The following is a 25353-nucleotide window of genomic DNA, read 5'->3' as shown; positions in this document are numbered from 1 at the left end:
CATACATATTTGCTAACAACCATTTACAAGATGCACTGCAGTAACTCACCAAGGCTCCTTCGACAGCATCTTCTAAGCCTGTGACCTCTACCATCTAGAAGGACAAGGGCAGCAGGCACATGGGAACACCACCACCTGGAAGTTCCCCTCCAAGTCACTCACCATCCTGACTTGGAAATATATCGCCGTTCCTTCACTGTCGCTGGGTCAAAATCCTGGAACTCCCTCCCTAACAGCACTGTGGGTGTACCTACACCACATGGACTGCAGCGGTTCAAGAAGGCAGCTCACCACCACCTTCTCAAGGGCAACTAGGGATGAGCAATAAATGCTGGCCCAGCCAGCGACGCCCATGAATAAGTAAAAAAAAAGATAGCAAGATATGGAAGTATTCCACCTCACGCACTAGAAACCTGTAAAGTCAACATTTGAGGGAGTCAAGTCATCTCTTAAGAGTTGCTGACAATACTGTCCTTCAAATGGCATATAACCCTGAGACCCCTCTCAGCTTGCTGTAGTGGGCAAGGTGGATGTGAAAGGTCCCAAACACTATTCACAGGGAGGAAGAGAGAAGACCCATCAGACCTATTGGTGCCCTGGTCAACTTCTCTCCCTCGATCAAAGCTCTCTCGCTGGCCAATCATCTCATTACTGTTTGTGGGATCTTGCCATGCGCAACATGCAAATTGCAAATCAATATACATCAAAGTAATTAAATGGATGTGAAGTATTTTGTGTTGCCTATAAAACACTGTGAATGTTATATAATCCGCTTTAGGGAATATTTTTGGGCTGTCACTAAGTTTTAAAATGTGCTCCTACTCTTCCCAATCTCACCACTTTCTCAGAGAATGTACAAATTGTTCCTTTAACCGGAATCTATCTCATCCTGCAGGTATTGCAGCTCCTGTAGGTTGCCCTGCAACAGAACACACAACCATTGAGATTGAGTGTGTGTTCGTGTGTGGAGACATCAACACTGCCCCCATCACAGGAACAGGGCTTTTCCTGATCAGTGAACTGAGGGACTCATTTAGAAATGATCTTCTATTGATGATTCCCATTGCAGCGATGATTTTACTTCTCCCTCTTTCTCAATGTCTATCTCTCTCTCTCTCTCTCTCTATCTCCGCCATTCCCTGTATCTATCTGTTTGGCTCTGCCTTAACTCTCTCTCGACTTAGTTCTGCCCATCCCTCTCTCGCTCCCTTCCTCTTCCTCCCTCGCTCACTTTTTTCCTCTTCCTCGGTGCTCTCATCCTCTCTTTTCCTCCCTCCCTCACATCTCCCTTGCACTTCCTCTTCTTCCTTCTCCACCTCTTTATCCTCCTTCTCCCCCTTCTTCCTGACTGCCTTCCTTCCCTGTTGCCCTTTCTCTTTTTCTCCCACACTCAACTTTCTTTCTTCATCTCTCTCTGTTAACAATGGGTTTCGCTGTCATTCTAGCCTCCGATATCCTAGCGAAACCTCCTGATCCCAAGAGCTGAACTTTACACTGGAGATGGGGGTCCATGCTTAGGATGTAAGAGTCCGCATTTGGACAGATTGCTCCCACAGCCATTGAATGGCTGCTGTGCCTTTAATTGGCTTGAGGAGGGCCCTCCACCCCCATCTGGGGAGAAAGTTCCACCTCTGAGCCAGTCGGGAGGCCAGAGACTAGTGTCCAGCCCGCCAGGTGAAACCTAACGGACTGGTGGGCTGGGCGAGAGGGGCCTGCCTCCGTTTTGGGCCCCTTGTGCCCATCAGAGGGCCCCCAAAGGTGTTCCGCCCTCCTGTTTCTCCTCCCTCTATGCCCTGTCCACCCTGGCTTTCACATCCCACTTTAATTGGCTATTTAAGGACCTCATGCGGCCCACGGGCGAGCAGAACCATCTGACGCTTCTCCCACCGCTGGTAAAATTGCAGCCGGGACAGGCGAAGGTGACTAAGCACCGGAAACGGCACCACTGGGCATGGCATCCAATTATACAACCCCCCCCCACCACCCTCCATTCCACCCCCAGGGGGTGGTGATAAAATTCCAGCCCGTGCCACTATTCAAAGAAGCGCAGGGGAGTTCTCCCCGGTGTCCTGCCCAATATTTACCCTTAAAACAACATTCCTGGAAAACAGAACATCTGCTCAAGTCGCTGTTTTGTGGGAGCTTTCTGTGTGCAAACTGACTGCCCCGTTTGCCAAGTTACAACAGCGGCTGCACCTCAGAAGTACTTCATTGGCTGTAAAACACTTTTGGATGTCCTGGGGTTGTGAACGGTGCCACTTAAATGCGAAACCTGTTCTTCCTGTCTTTCCATTAATGGATAGGTGTAGAAATGGCACGATGATAAGTAATTTTCCATAGAACTGTTGTACACCCCCAGCCATCGGGTCAACATTGTATCTGTCGTGAGCAAAGTGACATTTACACTTCACTGGGACTCATCATAAACGATTGATTCAGCTGCTAATTGCTGCCTCTCACTTCCTGGAATAACATCACAGTATTGATCAGTTCAATGCAGATCCAACTGATTGCTTTTCATCTCCGTGACAACTCCACTCGATCATTAATCCCTTCTATATAAGGAGTTTCAGGCATAGGTACCTGCTGGCTCCCTGAATGATCCAAAAGGGCTGGTGAACTGCCTTGTGAATCCATATGGCTTAATTTGCACAGCAATAACTGATCCTCCACCTTTCCTGAAGGAGAGCCTCTTTAACTTGTATTTACTGCTTGTGCCCCATGTATGATACAAGCTGTCTATTCCCTCAACTCTGGAATCCCTTCCCTAAGCCTCTTTGTCTCTCCATCTCTCCCCACTACTTTAATTTTCGTTGTTGCACTCCGATCCTGCCATGGTCTCACCCCTCCCTACCTCTGTAATCTCCTCCGGCCCTACAAGCCTCCAAGGCTCCAATTCGGGCCTCTTGAACACCCCCCCAACTTCCTTTGGCTCACCATTGGTGGCTATTCCTCAAGTTCTGGATGTCCCTCCTTTAAACCTCACGGCCTCTCTACCTCTCTTTCCTCCTTCAAGATGCTCCTTAAAACCTACCTCCTTGACCAAGCTGCGGGTCACCTATTCTAAAACATTATGTGGCCCAGTGTCAATTTTTGCTTGACTCCGCTCTTGTGCAGCCCCTCCGGATGTTTCACCACATCAAAGGCACTTCACCCGAAAGCAAGTTGCTGTTAGAACAGAGAAAGGAGCATCACACTACAATTTATTAATGAGGGAATCTCAGGTTTGTTCTGATGGTTCTGAGTTGCTGAACTCAGCCAGGGTATTGTTGGGGGCTGATGCATTAAGTCTCAGTGCGTCAAAATCCCGTTACAACCAATAAAATCCTGTTTGCAACGAAGATCATTCCACTGTACAAACCAGTTGTAACCTCCCTATTTCAGGCTGGGAAATCAGGATCCGGATTTTCAATTGCCAGCAGGGGCAGGAACGACTGTGGGCGCAGTTTAATAATTGAGTTCATGGAGGACGTCACTGGATCCTGACACCTCCGGAACATGCTCCGATTTTCAAAGTAAAGGCAGGAAGGGGGAGCGGGCGATCTGCTTGCCTCCAATCAATGGCCCATGAAGCTCCCTGAAGAGCTTGTTAATGGGCTGGGGAAGTTGGGACTGCAATTGTTAAATGTGAATTCAGCAGACTTTCACATTCTGCTGAACTTTAGTGTGTAGTTGTTGGTTTCAATGCGGGACAAAGTTTTTTAAAAACAGTGAAAATTATTCGGACCTGGGGGAATCTTATGTCGGATCGTGTGTATTACCTCTCCTTTGGCTGTATGGCCTTTTTGTGAGTATTTGTGCTGCTGACACTCCAAGAAGCTGCCTCCTCTCTTCAGCAGGGCAGCAGCGGGCTCCATCATGGCTGCCGTCTGCCTTTGCTACTCACGCTCCGCAGGCAGCTCTCGCCTCCTGAAGATGCTTGGCACCACTAATTGTGCTCCGAGCTTGCCTAAGGCCCAAATAGGGCACTTACATTTCAAAATAGCAGTGTGTAAAGTGATGGTGCGGGGGTTCTGGAGCCGGGCGTTTTCTGGGCATTGGGCTCCTGATCCCTCTTTGAAAATCCAGCTTGCGTTTTAAATAGGAGGTTTACTCAAATCCCTCACCGTCCCTGAGATTTTCCTTTGCTTTCGCCCCACACTCCCTCTCTGCTCAAAGCATTTGCGGTTTGGAGGACAAGAGAAGAATAAAGGCAGAGAAAGAGAGGGGGGAAAAGAGAGCCAGTGACACAGGTAGAGAAACATGCAAATAAAAACAGAAAGTGTTGGAAAAACTCAGCAAGTCTGGCAGCATCTTTGGAAAGAGAAACAGAGTTAATGTTTCAAGTTGAATCTGACTCTTCTTCGGAGTGTTTCAGATTTCCAGCATCTGCAGTATTTTGCCTTTATGTCAGAGAAACACACAGACACTGAAAAAGACAGAGGAAGAGAGTGACGGGCAGAGAAAGTAAGTCAGAGATAGAGAAAGCGAGAGAGACATGGGCAGTGAGAGGAGAGAGACTGAGACACAGAGAAACGACAGAAGGAGAGAGGCGCTCAGAGTGAGACACAGAAAGAGTGAGAGAGAATGCGTTCAAAGTGTTCACAATTTGCTTTTATTGGTAAATAACTGCAAGCAAAGGTCACAAAGCACATCACAATTGGGAGTTTTACACTTATATTAATTCCCATTGCCACAACATGAATGAAATAGCACCAAGTGTGGTGTTCCCCGGCACAATCAATGGAAAACTATCGGTGTGTCTGTAACAGGGTCTGGGCCACATGGTATCAAAAAGAAACTTCCCATCAGGAAGAATGTATGACATATTCCTTCATTGCTGTGGTTACAGGGGTTGTTGCTGAAGTAGAGACACGTGAGATTAAAGTGTGCGTGTGTACATGAGCTTACACGTTCGCGCTGGTGCACAAATGTTCAAATGTGTGCATTTATTTGCGTGTGTCATGTGTGTGTGTGCTCATGCTTGCAAGCTTAAGCATAAATGAACGTGTATGGGTGTGTGTGCGTGTGTGTGTGTGAGAGAGAGTGTGTGTGTGAGAGAATATGTGCTTGCGAGCGAGTGTGTGTGTGTATGAATGAGCGAGTGAGTGTGTGTATGAGTGACTGAGCGCGTGAGTGTGAGTGTGTGTATGAATGAGTGAGCAAGTGTGAGTGTGTGTATGAATGAGTGAGTGAGTGTGTGTGTGTATGAATGAGCGAGTGAGTGTGTGTATGAGTGAGTGAGCGAGTGTGAGTGTGTGTATGAGTGAGTGAGTGAGCGAGTGTGAGTGTGTGTATGAGTGAGTGAGCGAGTGTGAGTGTGTGTATGAGTGAGTGAGCGAGTGTGAGTGTGTGTATGAGTGAGTGAGCGAGTGTGAGTGTGTGTATGAATGAGCGAGTGAGTGTGTGTATGAGTGAGTGAGCGAGTGTGAGTGTGTGTATGAGTGAGTGAGTGAGCGAGTGTGAGTGTGTGTATGAGTGAGTGAGTGAGCGAGTGTGAGTGTGTGTATGAGTGAGTGAGCAAGTGTGAATGTGTGTGTGTGTGTGAACATCTAAGACAACCTAAGACGAAAGATATAAACTGGGGAATACGCACTGTCTCTAGTCAGTGCTCAGAAAGGTCTTTGGCGCCTACACCCAGGACATACCCTAAACGAAGTTACCTCTCCCTTGTCAGCCTCAGCAGTCCCCGCTTACTATTTTTCAATGGGCCTTTGAACACTAAATTGGGTCAACCATGGGGCAATTCTTGTAATAGAAATTCATTCTGTTCCTTGCGGTTAGCTCCGCCTGCACTGCCTCTGTCTGATTTCTGGGAGTTGGCAGGGAATGTTCATCCAAAGTTTTGCCGTAAAAATCGAAAGTTGAGCAACAAACACAGACATATATAAAAAAAAAACCTGATGAAAGTACGACCTTGGTTCCTGTCCTTTATAATCTCTGACCAGGCAAACAAGTGAACTCTTGCGTTTCTTAGGCTAGAGTGAGTGTGCGGGTGGGGGGTATGAGAGGGGATTCGAATGAGAGTCGTTTTCCATTCTAATACCTCCGGCAAAGCGTAGCTCATGGTCACAGGTTGTGAGGTGGCTAATCTTTAGAATGCAGAATGAGGAACATAGAGAATAATGAAAACTGGGACTGAGTTACAGGCTGGAATCGAATCAAGGAGTTTGAATGGTTTGTATAAAGAATAACAGGTACCGGGGAGTGATTTAAGGGGGCGGAGACTAATCGAGACTGTTCAGGTTTCAGTGTTGAATCCAAATGATCATTTCAGATGACCAGAAGAACATAAAGGTTCAGGTGCAGGAGGTGTCAGCTGTGGCTCAGTTCATAGCACCCTCGCCTTTGAGTCAGAAGGTTGTGGGTTCATATCCCACTCCCAGAAACCAAGAACTGTGAATGTACTCAAAAGAGTTACAATCTGTGACTGTTGATAACTTGAAAAAGTTTCAGGTGCAGCTGGAGCCATAACAGGTGATAAACACACAGTTCATAAATCTGAAATAAAAAATACCAGAAAATGCTGGGAAACAACAACTCACCAGGTCCGGCAGCCTCTGTGGAGAGAGAAAAACAGAGTTGACGTTTCGAGTCCATGTGGCTCTTCAAGGGTCATAACTGTACTTGTCCCTCTCTCCACAGAGGCTGCTGGACCTGCTGAGTTGTTTTTTCCCCAGCATTTTCTGTTTTGATTTCAGATTTCCCAGCATCCACGGTATTTTGCTTTTACCGTGAAAATTGGCTATTAGCTCGTAAAATTTGACCACGCGCCGCTTATTTGCTGCTTGCTTTTATTTTATACTGTGACAGGGATGGTGGTCATCAATCCATCAATGCCACTGATAACTGGGGGGGTGCAGATGCGTCGATACAGGGTTCAGAGCTGTGGAAGCCTGTGTGTGTGTGTGTGTGTGTGTGTGTTTGTTATGACCGGGGCTAAATTCCTGTATCTTGTACACAATAAGCAGGTGAAAGGGGGGAGAAGGTGATGATTCAGCCCCTCTAAGTTCGGAAGGGCTGCTGAGCTGACTAAGAAAGGTGTGTGGCCTCACACCCCGTGTGTGTGTGTGTGTGTGTGTGTGTGTGTGAGCTGGTGGGTGCCCTTATTCTGATGAGGAAGAATCTGATCGGTTTCCAGTGCCCCCACCCCCGCCACCCCGGGCGTCCGAAGTGCGGCGACTTCACTCTTTTGCCTCGGCGAGTTTGTTGTTCATCTCCTGGCTCTTGGCTTCTTCCTCTGGCTTGGGGGCAGGGGGGTTGTCCGGCAGCTTTTTCTTCACGGCCCGTCCAGACGTGATCAGTTTCTCTTTCACCTTCCTGGGCGCTTTATGGCTGGATGTTTTTTTTGGTTTGGTGCTCTGGACGCTTGGCTTGTCAGGCTGGAGGGAAGAAAGTTGGGTTGGGTTGGTTTGGGTGAGGGGGGTTGGAGGGGGAGAGAAGAAGGTCCATTTACTCACACCACCCAAGTTCCAATCCCACAGCACCACAGGAGGCCGTTCCGCCCATCCTGCCAGTGCTAGCTCTTTGAAAGAACTATCCAACTCGCCCCACTTCTCCCCCCCCACAAAGCACTGCAAATATTTCCTTTGAATTAGTTATTCCTTATATATTTAAAACATTTAGAGTAAAAAATACCATATCGTTGCCTTTTGACGTCACTGTGCTGTATTTTATGGTCCTGCCCAACAACCACCCCCCCCACAACTTTTGTGGCCGCGATGAAAAGTGGTGTGAAATATTGTGGGGGGGTGGGGTGCAGGATCCTCATTCAGGGGTGCCCTGTCTCCCTCCCCCAAGTTGCCACGCTGCATTCCTTCCTCTCTACCTGCCCTCAAAAAACCCAGCAGCACCCTATCTTCCCACCCCCCTCCACCTCTCCACTCCCCTCTCCCCCCTCCGCCCTTCCCCCTCCCCCCTTCCCCCCTCCCCCTCCCCCCTTCCCCCTCTCCCCCCTTCCCCCCCTTTCCTCCCTTCCCTCCCTACCCCCTCCCCCCTTCACCCCTCCCCCTCCCCCTTCCCCTCTCCTCCCTCCTCCTTCCCCTCTCCTCCCTCCTCCTTCCCCTCCCCCCTCTCCCCCTTCCCCCCCTTTCCCCCCTTCCCTCTCCCCTCCCCACTCCCTGGCCTCTTGGATTGTTTTCCACCCTAATAGCCCAGGGCTTACCTTTCTGAGGCAGCCATCACTCTCCTTTGTGCTTCTCCTTGGCAACACCCAAAGCTCTAGCGCTGCTGGGCCTGCCAGAGCTGCCGGCCAATCTGATTGACCGGCTGCTCTCCAGAGTGGGACTTACTCCCGCGGAGGGTGGAAGTCCTGCTCTCACCTTGTTTTGCCTGCCCGCAGTGTGTTATGGCTGCAGGGCAGACAAATTTCTGGCGTGTCGGCTGCCAGCGGGCTTTACCCCCAAATGGAGGGGGAAAGGGGTGGGCGAGTAGCCCACTCATGTGTGTGTGTGTGTGTGTGTGTTTGTGAGCTTGTGTATGTGTGAGAGTGTGTGTGTGTATATGTGCATGCGACATTGCGTGTGTGTGTATGTGAATGCGTGTGAGCATGAGTGTGTGTGTGTTTGTGAGTGTGTATGTGTGCATATGTGCATGCGACATTGTGTGTGTGTATGTGAGTGTGTGTGTGCATATGTGTGAGTGTGCATGTGTATTTGAGTGTATATGTGTGTTTATGTGTGTGCATGTGTGGGTGAGTGTGAGATTGTGTGTGTGTGTGTATGTCTGTGTGTGACACTGTGTGTGTATACGTGTGTGTGTATATGTGTGTATATACATGTGAGTGTGTGTGTTTTCGAGTGTGTTCGTGATTGTGTTTGTGAGAGTATGTGTGTTTTTGAGTGTGTGAGTGTGTTTGTGAGCATGTGTGTTTGTGTGTACACATGTGTTTGTGTGAGTATGTGACTGTTTGTGTGTGTGTGTGAGGGAGTGCGTGTGTGTGAGGGAGTGCGTGTGAAGGAGTGTGTGAGCGAGTGTGTGTGAGAGAGTGTATGTTTGTGAGTGTGTTTGTGAGAGTGTGTGTGTTTTTGAGTGTATGTTTGTATGTGTGTTTGTGAGTATGTGCGTGAGTGTGTTTTTCAGTGTGAGGTATGTGTGTGTGTATATATGTTTTGTCTGTGTGTATATATATATGTATATGTATATATGTGTTTTGTGTATATATATATATATATATATATGTGTGTATATGTGTGTGTGTGTGCTGCAGTACAATAGCTTGCCTTTAAATGGCACCTTGTCAAAATAGAGGAAATGTTCCAAAATGCTCTGAAGAAGCCCAATGAGAACAGCTGAAGAGAGGGAATGTGGGAGAGGGAATTGACGGGCTGATTAAAAAGCTTAGTCAAAGAGGCAGATTTCAGGATCTTAAAAGAGCATTGCTGAAAAAAGAGACACCCTGTCAAAGCTTTTCATCTTGCACTCATCAGGATAGATGCAAGAATGCCAAATTTCAAAGAGAGCAACAATTTATACGGCATGAGAAAAGGGTGCTGATTGGTTGGTAAGGCAGCTCTGATTGGATGAGGCGTTGCCATGGAGAATGCACCAGGGAGCTATGGTCCCCCTTGCGTTTAAATCAAAAAAGGCGCAATGCCTGGACATGTTCGTTTTGTCTACAAAGGGCAGGTCCCTGTGGGTGAATATATGTAGCTTCTAGCAAGTGTAAGTGGACTACTGAGTGTGGTAAGAGTTACAGTAACAACCAATTTAAGACCATCAGTCAGGCTTGCAATCAGACCTGTCTTGCCAACCAATCAGCACTCTTTTCTCATGCAGTGTAAACTGTTGCTCCCTTTGAAACTTGGCATTCTTGCATCTATCCTGTTGCATGCTGTTTGGAAAGCTTTTGATAATGTGTCTCTTTTTTCAGCAATACTCAAGTTCGATCTTAAAAGAGAGCGAGGCAGAAAGATTTACATAGGGACAGGAGGAGGTCATTCAGTCCCCTTGAGCCTAACTATTTAATTATTTAATTAGATCATAACTGGCCTATATCTCAACTCCCTTTGATCCATATTCCCTTAATACCATTACCTTACAAAAATACATTGATTTCATTTTTGCAAGCTCCCATTGTTCCCCTGCATCCACTGTCTTATGTGGGAGAGCATTCCAGGTTTCTACTATCCTTTTGTGAAAAAGTGTTCCCTTATTTCACACCTGGTTCTAATTTCAAGAGTTAGTTGTCTGGTTCTGGAATCCCAACCACCTCCACTATTTTTTCCCGCTTTATTCTTTCATGGGATGTGGGCATTGCTGGCAAGGTTAGCATTTTTTACCCATCCCTAATTGCCCTTAATTTGCTAGGACCATTTCAGAGGGCATTTAAGAGTCAACCACATTGCTGTGGGTCTGGAGTCACATGTAAGCCAGAGCAGGTAATGGCAGCAGATTTCCTTCCCTAAAGGGCATTTGTGAACCAGATGGCTTTTTACAACAGTCATTGATAGTTCCATGATCACCATTATTGAGACTAGCTTTTTATTAATTGAATTTAAATTATGGTGGGATTTGAACCCATGTGCCCAGAGCATTAGCCTGGGCCTCTGGAGTACTAATCCAGTGATATGACCACTACACCACTGTCTCACCTCATGCTGGCAATACTATTGGAAGAGTGAGGAATGGCGATGGGATCTCTGTCTTACCTTGGCGGGTTCCTTGTAGGCTTCGCTATAGAGGCTGCGCATCTTCCTGCGCTCGGACACCTTGTTGTCTGCTATCCCTGGTCTGATAATTTCTGCCCGTTTGCTAAACTGCCCCTTAAAGGTGGTGTTGTAACTGGTTTCATGAGCAACTTTAGTATCTGGAGGGTGGTACAGCTGCTTTGCTTTGACAATCTTCGTCGGTTTGACATCTGCTGTCCAGGGCCTGAACTCGTTCCTGTGGGAACAGACAAAGATTCATCTGCTGAGTTGGAATTGAGTAAAGGGCATTGAGAAATAAGAGCTGGAGAAGGCCATTCAGCCCATGAGCCTGCACTGCCATTCAACAAGGTCATAACTCATCTTCAACCTCATCTCCACCTTCCTGCACTATCCCCATGTCCCTTAGTGCCCAAGAATCTATTGACCTTTTCTTGAGTGTATTCAATGCCTGAGCATCCACAGCTCTCACAAGTAGAGAATCCCGCTAAGTCCCAAACCTTTGAGTGAAGAAATTCCTCCTCGTTCTCAGTCCCAAATGGCCGATTTCCTATTCTGAGGCTGTGGCCCCGTGTTCCAGACTCTCCGACCAGGGGGAGGATTTCCTCTGCGTCTAGCCGGTCAAACCTCTTAAGAGTTTTGCTGCTGGGGCGGGGGAAGGGGAGGGGGAGGGGGAGGGGGAGGAGCGCAAGCGCTAAAGTTCGCGCACGCGAACAGTAAAGGCTCCCTGCGGCAGCTGGTTTTTATTAATAAAAATAAAGAATATAATGATAAAATAAGGAAAACACGTCCCCTCGGGTGACTCTGTCACAGGAGCAGGGACATGTTGAACAGGAGTGCAAAAAGCATTTTTTTTTAAACCACTGGACGAAACCTCATCCCGCTCGTGGATGAGATTTTGCCAAAAACGCAAAGGCCGCTTGGCCTTTTCGCCCGCCGACCAACCGAACGGTTGGGCGGGCAGCAAAGAATTCTTATCCATTAGTTGATTAAGGGCCTTATTAGGGCCGCTTAATTCTCAGCGGGCGCGCTGCTGACCGGCCAAAATATCGCGCGAGTGCGCGATGACGTCGGGACGCTCGCCCAACGTCATCGCCTATCATTTTACGCTCACTCGGGTTGGGCACACGCCCACCCGACTAGCCAAAAATTCTGCTCTATATGTTTCAGTTAGATCACCTCTCATTCTTCTAAACTCTAAAGGATATAGGCCTGGTCTACTCAATCTTCCCTCAGGACATAGAAGGAAAGAACATATGAACTAGGAGGCAGCGGTAGACCATATAACCTGACAAGCCTGCTCCGCCATTCAATACAATCGTGGCTGATCATTGGCTTCAACTCCACTTTCCTGCCCGTTCCCCATATCCCTTGATTCCCTGTGGGAGACCAGAAATCCATCTATCCCAGCCTTAAATGTATTCGACAATGGAGCATGCACAACCCCCTGGGTAGAGAATTCCAAAGATTCACAGCACATTGAGTGAAATAGTTTCTCCTCATCTCAGTCCTAAATGATCGGCCCCTCATCCTGAGGCTGTGCCCCCGTGTTTTAGATCCCCCGACCAGGGGAAACAATCTCTCAGAGCCCACCCTATCAAACCCCTTCAGAATCTTGTATGTTTTAATGAGACTGCCTCTCATTCTTCTAAACTCCAGGAATATTAGCCCAATTTACTCAGCCTCTCATCATAGGATCACCATCTCATCCAAGGTCCAGATCTGTATCGGACAACCCTCTCATTCAAGGGGCCAATTTAGTGAACCTTCTCTGTACTGCCTCCAATACAAGGACATCCTTCCTACATATGGAGACCAAAACTGCCCACAGTATTCCAGATGAGGTCTAATATTGTTTTAGCAAGACTTCCTTATTCTTATATTCTAATCCCCTTGCAATAAAGGCCAACATGTCATTTGCCTTTCTAATTGCTTGCTGTACCTTTATGCTAACTTTCTACATTCCTTGTATGAATACACCAAAGTCTCTTTGAACATCAGCACTTACAAGTTTCTCACCTTTTAAAAAATATTCTATTTACTATTCTTACTATCAACGTGAACAAGTTCACATTTCCCCACAATATACTCCATCTGCCACCTTTTTGCCCACTCACTTAACCTGTTTACATCTCTTTTCAGCCTCTCTGTGTCATCCTCACAGCCTACAGTCCCACCTAGCTTTGTATTGTCATCAAAGTTAGATACATTACTCTCATCCAAGTCATTAATATAGATTGTAAATAGCTGAGGCCCCAACATTGACCCTTGTGGCATTCCACTGGTCACAGCCTGCCAACCTGAAAATGCTTCAACTATCTCTACTCTCTGCTTCCTGTCTGTTAAATAATCCTCCATTCATGCTAATACATTACCCAACTCTGTGAGCCTTATTTTCTGTGTTGACTTTTTGTGCGGAACCTTACCTTTTGGAAAACCAGGTATACTACATCTACTGGTTCCCCTTTATCTACCCTACCAGTTACATACTTAAAAAACTTTAATAAATTTGTCAAACCCTTTTGTATACCATGTTGACCTTGTCTGACCATACTGTGACATTCTAAGAGCATTGTTAAGATTCCCTTACTAAGAGATTCCAGCACTTTCCTGATGACAGAGGTCATTAACTGGCCTGTAGTTAATTGTTTTCTCTCTTCCTCCTTTCTTGAATAGCAGAGTTACATTTGCTAACTTCCAATCTGCGCAGACCATTCCAGAACCTGTGGAATTTTGGAAAATCGTAGCCAGCGCATCCATTATATCTGCAGCTCTCGCTTTTAGAACCTTCGGGTGTAGGCCATCAGGGCCCAGGGATTTGTCAGATTTCAGCCCCTTAAGTTTCTCCGATACATCTTCTCTGCTGATGTTAGTTATCTTTAATTTCCTCACTCTTTTTAACTCCTTGGTTACCCTCTATTTCTGGTATGTAATTTATGTCTTTTACTGTGAAGACAGACACAAAATTCAAAACAGTTCAATGTCTTTGCCACCGCTCCTTGAAAGACTGCTGGCTAAGATATCATCACAAGAGGAAGATATGCATTTATGTAGCGCCTTTCACCTTCTCAGGTCAACCCAAAGTACTTTACAATCAATGAAGTAGCATTGAAGCATACTCACCGTTGTAGTGTAGGAAATGCGGCAGCCAATTTGCACACAGCAAGATCCCACAAACACCAATTTGATGGTGACCAGATCATCTGTCTTTTTAGTGAAGTGAGTTGACAGATCAATATTGGCCGGGACACTGTGGTTTTTTTTTTTTAAATAATGGCCATAGGAAATTTAACATCCACCTGAAAGGGCAGGCCTCAGTTTAAGGTCTCATTCATAACATAACGCTTTCTGCTGATGCAGTGCTCCCTTAGCACTGCACTGGATGCGTCTGCATTGACCATTCACTCAGATCTCTGGATTGAGGCTTGAACGCCGCATCATTCTGAGTCAGAGGCTAAGGGTGCTACCCGTGAAACATGGTTGACTCCGTCCGCAATGCCATTGTGTTGCAGCACAAGCAGAAAGGATGGAACTTGAACAGGCCATTAGCCTTTCCAGCCTATTCTGTCCACAGGCTGCACCCAACTTAATATTTAAGGTAGATTTTCCACCTTGTATATACGTGGAGCCTCATAGGAGCTCTATTCCATGCAGAGAGCCTGGCTGCTCCCACCTGAACCTATGGATTTGGGCATCGTGAGGTAATTCATATCAACCTCCCGCTCGCACAGTGAGCTACCCTTGCGAGCCCACATTCAGGGGCCTAGTGTTTCCTACACTGCAGCAGCCTCTGAAGGGGGTACCACAAACCATTGCCTGTCGCATTTCCTGCTGACCATGCAAAGCTCTCGAAACAGCCTTTCAATACCCACCGTGCGCATTTATATTCCAACAGGCCGTACATTCAAGCTGCAGCTTATAACCAGAACTCTCCCCCACCAACATCTCAATTTTAAAATGGCCTTCCCGCTTTTCAAATCTCTCCATGGCCTTTTCCCTCCCTACCTCTGTAATCTCTTCCAGCCCCATAACCAGACAAACATACAATATGTACATACGAATTAGAAGCAGGGGTAGGCCATTCAGCCCCTCGAGCCTGCTTCAATAAGATCATGGCTGACCAGATTGTGTCCTCAACGCCACTTTCCCGCCTACCCCACCCCCCATAAAGCCCCACACCCACCCCCCACAGATACCCTTTGATTCCCTTGTTAGACAAGGATCTATCTACCTCTGCCTTACAAATATTCAATGGCCCCGCCTCTACCACTCTCTGGAGGAGAGAGTTCTGCAGACACATGACCCTGTGAGAGAAAGAAACTTTGCCCCATCTTAAATGGAAGACCCCTTATTTTTAAACTGCGTCTCCTAGTTCTGGCAAACATCCTCCCAGCATCCACTCTGTCAAGTCCCTTCAGGATCTTATGGGGAGAATTTTTGGCTCGGCGAGCAGGGGAGGGGCCTGCTCGCCGAGGCGCAAAATGACACGGGGTGAGGTCAGGCACGTGTCCCAACGTCACCGCGCATCATTTAGATTTTCAGTTCAGCGGGAGCGCGTCCGCCAAACTGTCAAAGGCCCGTTAAGGCCATTAATTAACTAATTGAACCTATTGAGAAAGCTGCCCGTCCAACCTTAAGGTTGGCAGGGGGCAGGTGAAGAGCCCAGGCGGCCTTCGTATTTTTCATGGAACCTCATCCACGGGCGGGATGAGGTTTCATGAAGGGTTTATACATTAAATAGAGCTTTTCATTAAAGTTCATTGACCATGTCCCAGCTCATGTGACACTGTCACATGAGGGGACATGCCTTAAAATTTTTTTTCTTTAACAAAATTTTTCAAACTTAAAACTGATCTCCCTGAGGCACCTCGGGAAGATCTCTGTGACCTTTCGTGCGCATGCGCGGAACAGCGCACTCCTGACTCAGGGAATTCCCCCACCGCCCGCACAGAGAACGCACAGCGCTTCCGGGTGCGCATCGCGCTGGGCGGGCCTTAATTGGCCTGCCCACGTAAAATGGCGGCGCGGACCCGATCGGGGGCGCCGATCGGGTCCGCGCCCGTCCTCACCTTCCCCCACACAACCCTCCTGACGGTGGGGGAGAATTCTCCCCTAATTGTTTCAATAAGATCACCTCTCATTCTTCTAAACTACAACGGATACAGGCCAAACTTGTCCAACCTTTCCTCGTAACGTAACTAAAATATTCTCTGAGATACCTTCTCTAATTCTGGCCTTTTGTCCATCCCAGGTTTTAATCATTCCACCATAGGCAGCCATGCCTACAGCTGCCAAGGCCCTAAACCTCTCTGCCTCTAACTCTCTTTCCTCTTCTAAAATGTTCCTTAAAACCTCCCTCTTTGACTGAGCGTTTTGGTCACCTGTCTTAATGTCTCCTTATGCGATTGAATACGCTCCTGTGAAGCACCTCGGGAGGTTTTGCTGCATTGAAGGCGCTATATAAATGCAAATAGTTGCCACCGTGACATCTGAAAAGGAATTCATGCAATCAATCCTTCGAACAAAACCAGTTACATGATGCATCCTGGGGTGAGGGGCTTATTTTATGTAGAAAGGTTGAGCAGGTCGGGCCTAATACCCATTGGAGTTCAGAAGAATGAGAGGTGATCTTATTGAAACATATAAGACCCAGAGGGGATTTGATAGGGTAGCTATCCTGGTGCCTAGACTAATTAGAGTTTCAGCACAGAAGGAGGCCATTTGGCCCATCAAGTGCATACAGGCTCTCTGAAAGAGAAATTTAGCCAGCCCTATTACCCCAAAAATCTATCAACCTCAGTTTTCAATTGATGCTCGAGCCTCAACAGCATTTTGGAGGGGGGGATGGGGGTGGAGAGAGTTCCATATTTCCACTATCCTCTCAAAACTGAGACCAACCAGGGCTCGAAGAAAAACTTGACTGGAGTCAAACCCGTCACAAAAGAATACGGGTTGTTGTTTGAGAGACCATGTTAAATGAGGCTGTGTTTGAGTCTCCAACCTGCACTGGTGGCTCTTGTTTGTAATTGAAAGAGAGTGTCCATAGAATCCGTTCAATCAGGCCAGATCCTGAAGGCTATTTTGTGGTGGGTAGCAGCTGCAGCCATAAGGGTTTCTGTACTTTGTGTAGTTCTGACCTCCTGGTTCATCAATCTATCTGCTGTCGAACCATTTAAGGAGTAGCTTTTTATTTTACCCAGATTACTTGAAGGGGAGACATATAAAGGGCTAGGAGGAAAGAGCATGGGTGTGGGATTAATTGGATAGCCTTACCAGAGATTGGCACTGGTCTGATTGGCTGAATGGCCTCCTTCTGTGCTGTATCATTTTAATATTTTATGTGGTTATACAGACAGCTTGTTGCTGTGTTATAAGTCTATCATAGACAGAGATTACAGCAGGAGTTCCTCAGGGTAGTGTCCTAGGCCCAATCATCTTCAGCTGCTTCGTCAATGACCTTCCTTCCATCATAAGGTCAGAAGTGGGGATGTTCGCTGATGATTGCACAATGTTCAGCACCATTCACAACTCCTCAGACACTGAAACAGTCCACATCCAAATGCAGCAAGACCTGGGACAATATCCAGGCTTGGGCTGACAAGTGGCAAGTAACATTTGTGCCATACAAGTGCCAGGCAATGACCATCTCCAACAAGAGAGAATCTAACCATCGCCCTTTGACATTCAATGGCATTACCATCACTGAATCCCCCTCTATCGACATCCTGGGGGTTACCATTGACCAGAATCTGAACTGGACTAGCCATATAAATACTGTGGCTACAAGAGCAGGTCAGAGGCTAGGAATCGTGTGACGAGTAACTCACCTCCTGACTCCCCAAAGTCTGTCCACCATCTACAAGGCACAAGTCAGGAGTGTGATGGAATACTCCCCACTTGCCTGGATGAGTGCAGCTCCCGCAACACTCAAGAAGATTGACACCATCCGGGGCAAAGCAGTCCGCTTGATTGGCACCACATCCACAAACATTCACTCCCTCCACCACCGATGCACAGTAGCAGCAGTGTGTACCATCTACAAGATGCACTACAGAAACTCACCAGGTTCATCATAACTTCCTTGCTTTTGCATTCTGTGCACCTGTAAAACCCAAGGTTCCACATGCCATTTTCTCAACCTGTCTTCAATGATTTGTGAACATATATCCTCAGGTCTCTCTGTTCCTGCACCCGCTTTGGAATTGTACCCATTAGTTTACATCGCAGGTGGCATGGGTGGTGCAGTGGGAAGCACTGATGTCTCACAGCTCCGCGGGCCCAGGCTCAATCCTGACTTCGGGTGTCTGTCTGTGTGGAGTTAGCACCTTCTCCCCGTGTCTGCATGGGTCCCCTCTGGGTGCTCCAAAGATGTGCTGGTTAGGTGGATTGGCTGTGGTACGTGGGCCCTCTGTGCGAGTGAGTGCCCTGTGAGGACTGGTGCCCTGTCCTGGGTGTACACTGCCTAGCACCCATTGCCTGTTGGGATAGGCTTCGACTCCCCGCGACCCTGAGTTGGATGAAGTGGTTCTGGAAGAGTGAGTGAGTTTATATTGTCTCCCCTCTTCCTACTTCACACTTCTCTGCATTAGGTATCGTCCACTTCATGTCCACCCATTCCGCCAACCTCTTGGAAGTCTATCACTATCCTCCTCACAGTTCTGACTCCGAGTTCTGTGTCATCTGAAAAATTTTGAAATTGTGCCCTGCACATCCAAGTCCAAGGTGTTAGGAAAAGCAAAATACTGCGGATGCTGGAAATCTGAAATAAAAACAGAAAATGCTGGAAAAACTCAGCAGGCCTGACAGCGTCTGTGGAGAGAGAAACAGAGTTAATGTTTCAAGTCTGTATGGCTGATGCTCCGAAAAAGAGTCACATTGGACTCAAAATGTTAACTCTGTTTCTCTCTCCGCAAGATGCTGCCAGACCTGCTGAGTTTTTCCAGCATTTTTCTGTTTTAATTCCCGGTTATTAATATGTACCAAGAAAAGCAGTGGTCATGGCACTGACTGGTGTCAGTGACAGTGACCAGGAGACTGTCGGATTGTCACAAAAACCCACTGGTTCACTGACGCCCTTTAAGGAAGGGGCGGAATTTAATGCCCCCACCAGAGGTGAGCTTGGAGGCCTGGGAGGCCCTGTAATCGGCCAGAAAGATGCAGAACGGGGATCCCGCTGCCTTCTCACCTCCCTCCAAGGGTGGGAAGGCTAGCTCATCCAGAGGCCAATTGATGGCGTGACCATCTTTCCCAATGTGCTTGTAAATTTCATCATATTTAGGCAAGTTCGACACCAATCAATTAGAACTGTGCTGCACAAATGTACAAATTGAGGTCACCTTCTCTGAACACCCACCCCCGCCCATTAAAAATAAATATTGCTTTCATGTAAAATTGTTTGTAAGTAAAAAAAAAAAATGTGAGTATGTACTTATAATAAGTGGTTACTGCTCTTTGGAAGTACCTGCCCTATCCTCAGCTTGCTGTCCTTTTACAGACTGTATTTCTCAACTGAAGCAATATTTTCGAAAGGCCTGCTTGTCTTTCAGTCGCTATTCATAGAACGCAGGTCAAAATTCACTCACACAGACAAAATAGCCTTTGTGGCAGAAACTTTGTGATGTGATTTTTCAGATGATCAAACGGCCTTCATTTCTGGAAAGGTATGTTCAGCAGGGGCTGTGGTGCCCGGCGTATAAAAAAATGAACGCAACTGCCTCATTGTCCATCTCATTGAATCAAAAGAGTCGACCCAGCTTTCAGAAACAGCTGCTCTCTGAGTATTCAAATCAGGCATGCGATGGGAGATTGCTATTGGGCTTCGCAATTGTCTGTCCTTCAGAAGGGCGACTCTTCTCTATCAAACTGAGGGTGGGAATTCTTGAGTGGCGAGGGCTGCTTTGTATGTTATCCCACACTGGCATGCCTGTCAACGGGGTCCACTCAAGCTTTTTCTGAGCACTCAAAGACAGGTTTCCAAGGCTCCAAGTAATTCAAGAGATATTGAGAAAAAAATTCTCCAGACGCATTGCAAAATTCCTCTTCCTTAATTTTCACACTCTCAACCAAAAATGGCAAGAGGATCTCTGTGTTTCACTTGAAAAAATCTTTCCCTAAGCCTCTTGACTAAATTACCTGGAAGGGTACGAACGTGCAGTGTGACATCTGAAACTGACAAATCGTTTCCTTCAACTCCCTCTCCTGTCATCTGAAAGGAGGCTGTTCTTGCTTAATAGCAAAAGGAAGCCACATCTCGGGCAAGGGTCACTGCAGGCTTTCTTCAACAGTGTTGGGCGTTTGTCTCGGGAGAGAAAACTGTCGTAGTGTGCCTTTCAGGGATTGCAGCATGACATCACTAGAAAGGAAGTGGGTCATGCAATCCAGTTTTAGTTTTACTTTTGTTTGCAGCAGAGCACACACGCACACACACACAAACACAGCTCTTCCTGTGCATGTAAACCTGCGCCTCGTCTTAATAAATGAACCCAGAAAGTGTTTAGCCACTCCCTTGTGAGCGATTGGTGCCTTTATGTCATTATAAAAACATGACAGAGGCCACTGAAAATCAACAAAATTCTGCCTGGCACTGCTCGGAGAGAGAGGAATAGTGTGCTGCCGTGCTCTAACAATTTAGAATATTTCAGGTCGACAAATCGGCAGAGGTCTTTTAGTCTTTCGACATGAAGGGCGCGAATGTGAAAGTATTTATAAACTTTCACGGTAAAGGACTTCAGGCCAATCAGAAGACAGTCAGCCAGTGTTTGCAGACAGTTATCAACTTTGTGAGCACCACAACCAATGCCAAAGATCTCTTTCCTTAATGTGGTTATGTGGTTTTCACCAAATTTCAACTCCTCGGGTGGTCGCAAGGTCCCCTCCAAGCCACTCACCATCCTGACTTGGAAATATATCGGCCGTTCCCTCACTGTCGCTGGGTCAAAATCCTGGAACTCCCTCCCTAACAGCACTGTGGGTGCGCCTACACCACATGGACCGCAGCGGTTCATGAAGGCAGCTCACCACCACCTTCTCAAGGGCAATTAGGGATGGGCAATAAATGCTGGCCCAGCCAGCAAAGCCTACAAAGCATGAATGAATAAAAAAAAGCTCTCAGGGGTGAAAGATTCAGCCCCATGCCAAACAAAAACTTGCATTTATATCGTGCCTTTCTCAGCCTCAGGATGAACCAACGCATTCTTTAGCCAATCAGGTACTTTTTGAAGTATAGTCACTCTTGTAATTTAGAAAAATCAGCAGCCAATTTGTACACAGCAAGCTCCCACAAACAGCAATGGGACATTGACTGGGTAATCCGCTTTGGTTTAATCATGTCGTTGAGGGATAAATATTTGCCAGGATACTAAAGGATAAGTCTCCTGCCCATTTTCAAATTAGTGGCTCTGGGATCTTTTACATCCAATTGCAGGGGCAGACAGGCCTCAGTTTAATGTCTCATATGAAAGGTGGCAAATCCTGGAATGAGTGGGTTGTCTTATGAGGAAAGGTTGGACAGACTGGGCTTGTTTCCACTGGAGTTTAGAAGAGTGAGGGGGTGATTTGATTGAAGTATACAAGATCCTGAACGGCCTTGACAAGGTGGATGTGGAAAGGATGTTTCCTCTTGTGGGTGAGTCCAGAACTAGGGGGCACTGTTTTAAAATTAGGGGTCGCCCTTTTAGGACAGAGATGAGGAGAAATATTTTCTCACAGAGGGTTGTGCGACTTTGGAACTCTCTGCCTCAGAAGATGGTGGAGGTGGGGTCATTGAGTATTTTTAAGGCAGAGGTAGATAGATTCTAGTTAGGCAAGGGAATCAAAGGTTATCGGGGTTAGATGGGAATGTGGAAATCGAAACACAAGAAGATCAGTCAAGATCTTATTGAGCGGCAGAGCAGGCTCGAGGGGCCGAATGGTCTACTCCTGTTCCTATTTCTTATGTTGTTATGTTCTATATTGCAACAGTCCCTCATTGGCACTGGAGTGCCACTCTAGATTTTGTGCTCAAAATCCCTCCAGTGTGGGACATGAACCCACAACCTTCAGGCCCAAATGTGGGCGTGCTACCGACTGAGTCAGGCCTGACACGCCAAAGTAATTGACTCGTCACTGCCCTCTGATATGTGCCTTGCCACACCCTCAGCTCTGACAGCTAGTAAATGCGGGCTTTGTCAGTGAGGGCCTCATCCTGGGAATGAATACAAAGAGAGAATCTCCAGATGGAAGCACTCTGTCCCTGATTGGATTAGCAAGGGAGGAACTGACAGACCTGCTGTATGTTTGCAGCTCTTTCCTTTACCTCTAAGTACTTGCTCTGAACACATTGTTGCCGGAACCCGGTGCTGGCTGACCCTTGACATATGATTTGGAGGACCACCCCCTTCCCCTGCCTTCCTTCCCCTGACCACCCAGACCACTGGAGGCCGTCTGATCGGCGAATCAAGGGCTTTCTAATTATTCACACGAGGCAAAATAACAACAAGTTGCTGGGTTGACTGAACAAGACCACTAATTAAACCCATGGGGTCTGATTGGATAATGAGCAGGTTGCATGAGCCGCCTATTTCACAGCTGCATGCACGCATCTCTATGGAGCTCTGTGCATTCACCAAATCCCTGATTGGATTCAGGCATAGTGCCGCATTAAGCATCTGTTACTCTGCAACACTTCCCCTGCCTGAAGTGTCATTAGTGTAGAATTTTTTTTTGGAATTAATTCTGTTCTCTATTTTCAGTGAGAAGAACATGGGAGCAGGGGAGTAAGGAGTAGGCCATTCAGCCCTCGAGCCTGTTCATCTCATCAGTCAAGCAGATTGTCACTGGTCTGTGTCTTAATTTTATCTACCCACCATAGTTTGTAACCCATTTGGTTCACTAATGTCCTTTAGGGAGGGAAATCTGCTGTCCTTACCCGGTCTGGCCTACACGTGACTCCAGACCCACAGCAAAGCGGTTGGCTCTTAAGATGCCCTCTGACAAGGGTAATTAGGGATGGGCAATAAATGCAGGCCCAGCCAGCGACGTGCACGTCCCATGAACGAATAAAAAAAACCCTCAATACTGTCACTTACGTCAATCCTGAAATTTTCACTGGACTAACGCCCCCACCCTTAAAAGGTTTTTGAGGGAGAGACTTCTAGATTTCCATTACCCTTTGTGTGAAGAGAGAATGCTCTCCCTGACTTCACCCCATGGACAACCTAGCTCACATTTTAAAGTTACACTCCCTTGTTCTGGACTCAACTCCCATCAAATATTTAATCACTTTTTCAGTGGATGTGGGCATCACTGGCACAGTCGGCATTTGTTGCCCATCCCTAATTGCCCTTGAACTGAGCAGCTTGTTAGGCTATTTCAGAGGGCAGTTAAGAGTCTGGAGTTACATGTAGGCCAGACCAAGTGAGGACATTTAGTGAACTAGATGGGTTTTTACAACAGATTTTTTTTTTATATTGAATTTAAATTCCACAATTGGGATGGGATTTGGAATCATGTCTCCAGGGCATTAGCCTGGATTACCAGTCCAGTGACATTACCACTATGCCACTATCTTCCCTCAAACACCTCAATCTTCTTTATTTAATTGAAACTATGAAACCTATACTCACAATGTATCCACTTAAACCCCTGGTGTTCCGGCCCTCAGGGAGAGAAACATGACCACTTTGTAAAATATTTTTTGAACTTACGCCTTGGTACAGTGGGGTTAAAACATCCTTTAGCATGGTACTCAGATATACAGCCTAAAACAACAACAACAGGTTATACTTATATAGTGCCTTTGAGGTAATGAAATGTCCCAAAGTGCTTCACAGGTGTGTTATAAAACAAAGATGACACCGAACCACACAAGGAGATATTAGGACAGTTGACCAAAAGCATGGTCAAAAAGGTAAGTGATTTAGGAGTAACTTAAAAAGTGAGGTAGAGAGGTGTAGGGAGGATATTCCAGAGCTTGGGGGATAGGCAACTGAAGGCATGGCCATCAAATAGCGTCATGGGATCGTTTACATCCAGCTAAAAGAGGAGATGGATCCTCAGTTCAAAGGGGGAGAAATTTACACAGTTAGGGGAAGACAAGAGGAAATGGAACTAATTCGATAGCTCTTCCAAAGATATGATGGGTCAAATGGCCCCTTCCTATGCTGTATGATTCTATGGTTCTAAGTGTTGTTTGATGGATGTTTGAAAAGTTGCTCCACTCCCTCTTTCATTGCTGAGATCGGTGTCCACATGCAGCAAGACCTGGGCAACATTCAGCTTGGACTGATTAGTGGCAAGTAACATTCGTGCCACACAAGTGCCAGGCAATGACCATCTCCAACAAGAGAGAATCTAACCATCTTCCCTTGACATTCAATGGCATTACCATCACTGAATCCCCCACTGTCAACATCCTGGGGTTACCATTGACCAGAAACTGAACTGGACTAGCCATATACATACTGTGGCCACAAGAGTAGGTCAGAGGCTGTGATAAGTAACTCACCTCCTGACTCCACAAAGCCTGTCCACCATCTACAAGACATAAGTCAGGAGATTGATGGAATATTCTCCATTTGCCTGGACAAGTGCAGCTCCAACAACACTCAAGAAGCTAATCATCACCTAGGACAAAGCAACACATTGGATTGGCACTCCATCCATCACCTTAAACATTCACTCCATCAACCATTGACGCACAGTATGTTTCATCTACAAGATGCACTGCAGCAACTCCTTAGAGGAACTGCAGGCTCCTTAAACAGCACCTTCCAAACCCACAACCTCTACTACCTAGAAGGACAAGGACAGATGCACTGGAACACCACCACCTGGAAATTCCCCTACAAGACACTCACCATCCTGCCTTGGAAATGTATCACTGTTCCTTCACTGTCACTGGATCAAAATCCTGGAACTCCCTCCCTAACAGCACTGTGGGTGTACCTACACCACGTGAGCTGCAGCAGTCCAAGAATTCGGCACGCCACCATCTTCTCAAGGGCAGTTAGGGATGGGCAACAAATGCTGGCCTAGACAGTGACGCCCACATCCCATAGAAGAATAAATTAAAAGAAAGGGCTTTGGATTCAGCAGTTCAGGATCCTATTAATGGTCTCAGCCTTCTTAGTCATGATAAAAACCAGGGACCATGGATACAAGACAGTCATTAAAAAATCCAGTAGGAACTTAGGAGATAAAAGCAAAGAACTACGGATGCTGGAAATCCAAAACAAAACAAAATAAAAACAGAAATACCTGGAAAAACTCAGCAGGTCTGGCAGCATCGGTGGAGAAGAGCACAGTTGACGTTTCGAGTCCTCATGACCCTTAGGAACTTAGGAGAAACAGTTTTACCCAGAGAGCGATGAGAGTATGAAATTCACTAGCACGGGGAATAGTTGAAATGAATAATATAGATACATTTAAGGGGAAGGTAGATAAGCATATGAGGAATAGGAATAGCAGGATATGTTAATAGAGTGAGATGATGTAGGATGGGCCTTTCTGATAGGTCAACAAGATTGGCCAAACAAAAATCATCATAGCGGTCTGGGCAATGCTACTACAGGATGGCCCAATCAAACTAAAAACACACTGCCAAAACAAACCACCAGAATGAAAGGATAACTTCACAACTAAATCAGGGTCTTATTATTGATATCTACAAGACACACTCAATACCCTGTGGTGTTGACCGGTCACACAGAGACATCAAGCTTACCGAAGGATTGCCACCTCTCCATGATCT

General features: G+C 46.7%; 2 protein-coding genes across 3 annotated transcripts in view; both read right to left on the bottom strand.

Annotated features, from left to right (window-relative positions):
- Positions 1-25353, bottom strand: part of LOC144682565 (BTB/POZ domain-containing protein KCTD14-like) — a 1380231-nt gene that overhangs the window by 165627 nt on the left and 1189251 nt on the right. The window lies entirely within an intron of this gene.
- Positions 7164-25353, bottom strand: part of LOC144682558 (microtubule-associated protein 6 homolog) — a 54470-nt gene continuing 36280 nt past the window's right edge. Inside the window, exons 3-4 of the mRNA XM_078544994.1 lie at positions 10629-10863; positions 7164-7361 (exon numbers count right to left, since the gene is read on the bottom strand). Of these exons, the coding sequence (XP_078401120.1) occupies positions 7164-7361; positions 10629-10863 (433 nt within the window). The remainder of the gene's footprint in view (positions 7362-10628; positions 10864-25353) is intronic.

Source organism: Cetorhinus maximus, chromosome 7 (genome assembly GCF_964194155.1).
Source record: "Cetorhinus maximus chromosome 7, sCetMax3.hap1.1, whole genome shotgun sequence".
NCBI lineage: Eukaryota > Metazoa > Chordata > Chondrichthyes > Lamniformes > Cetorhinidae > Cetorhinus > Cetorhinus maximus.
Note: the sequence above shows the minus strand (reverse complement) of the source record. Positions and strands in the feature narration are given on the sequence as shown.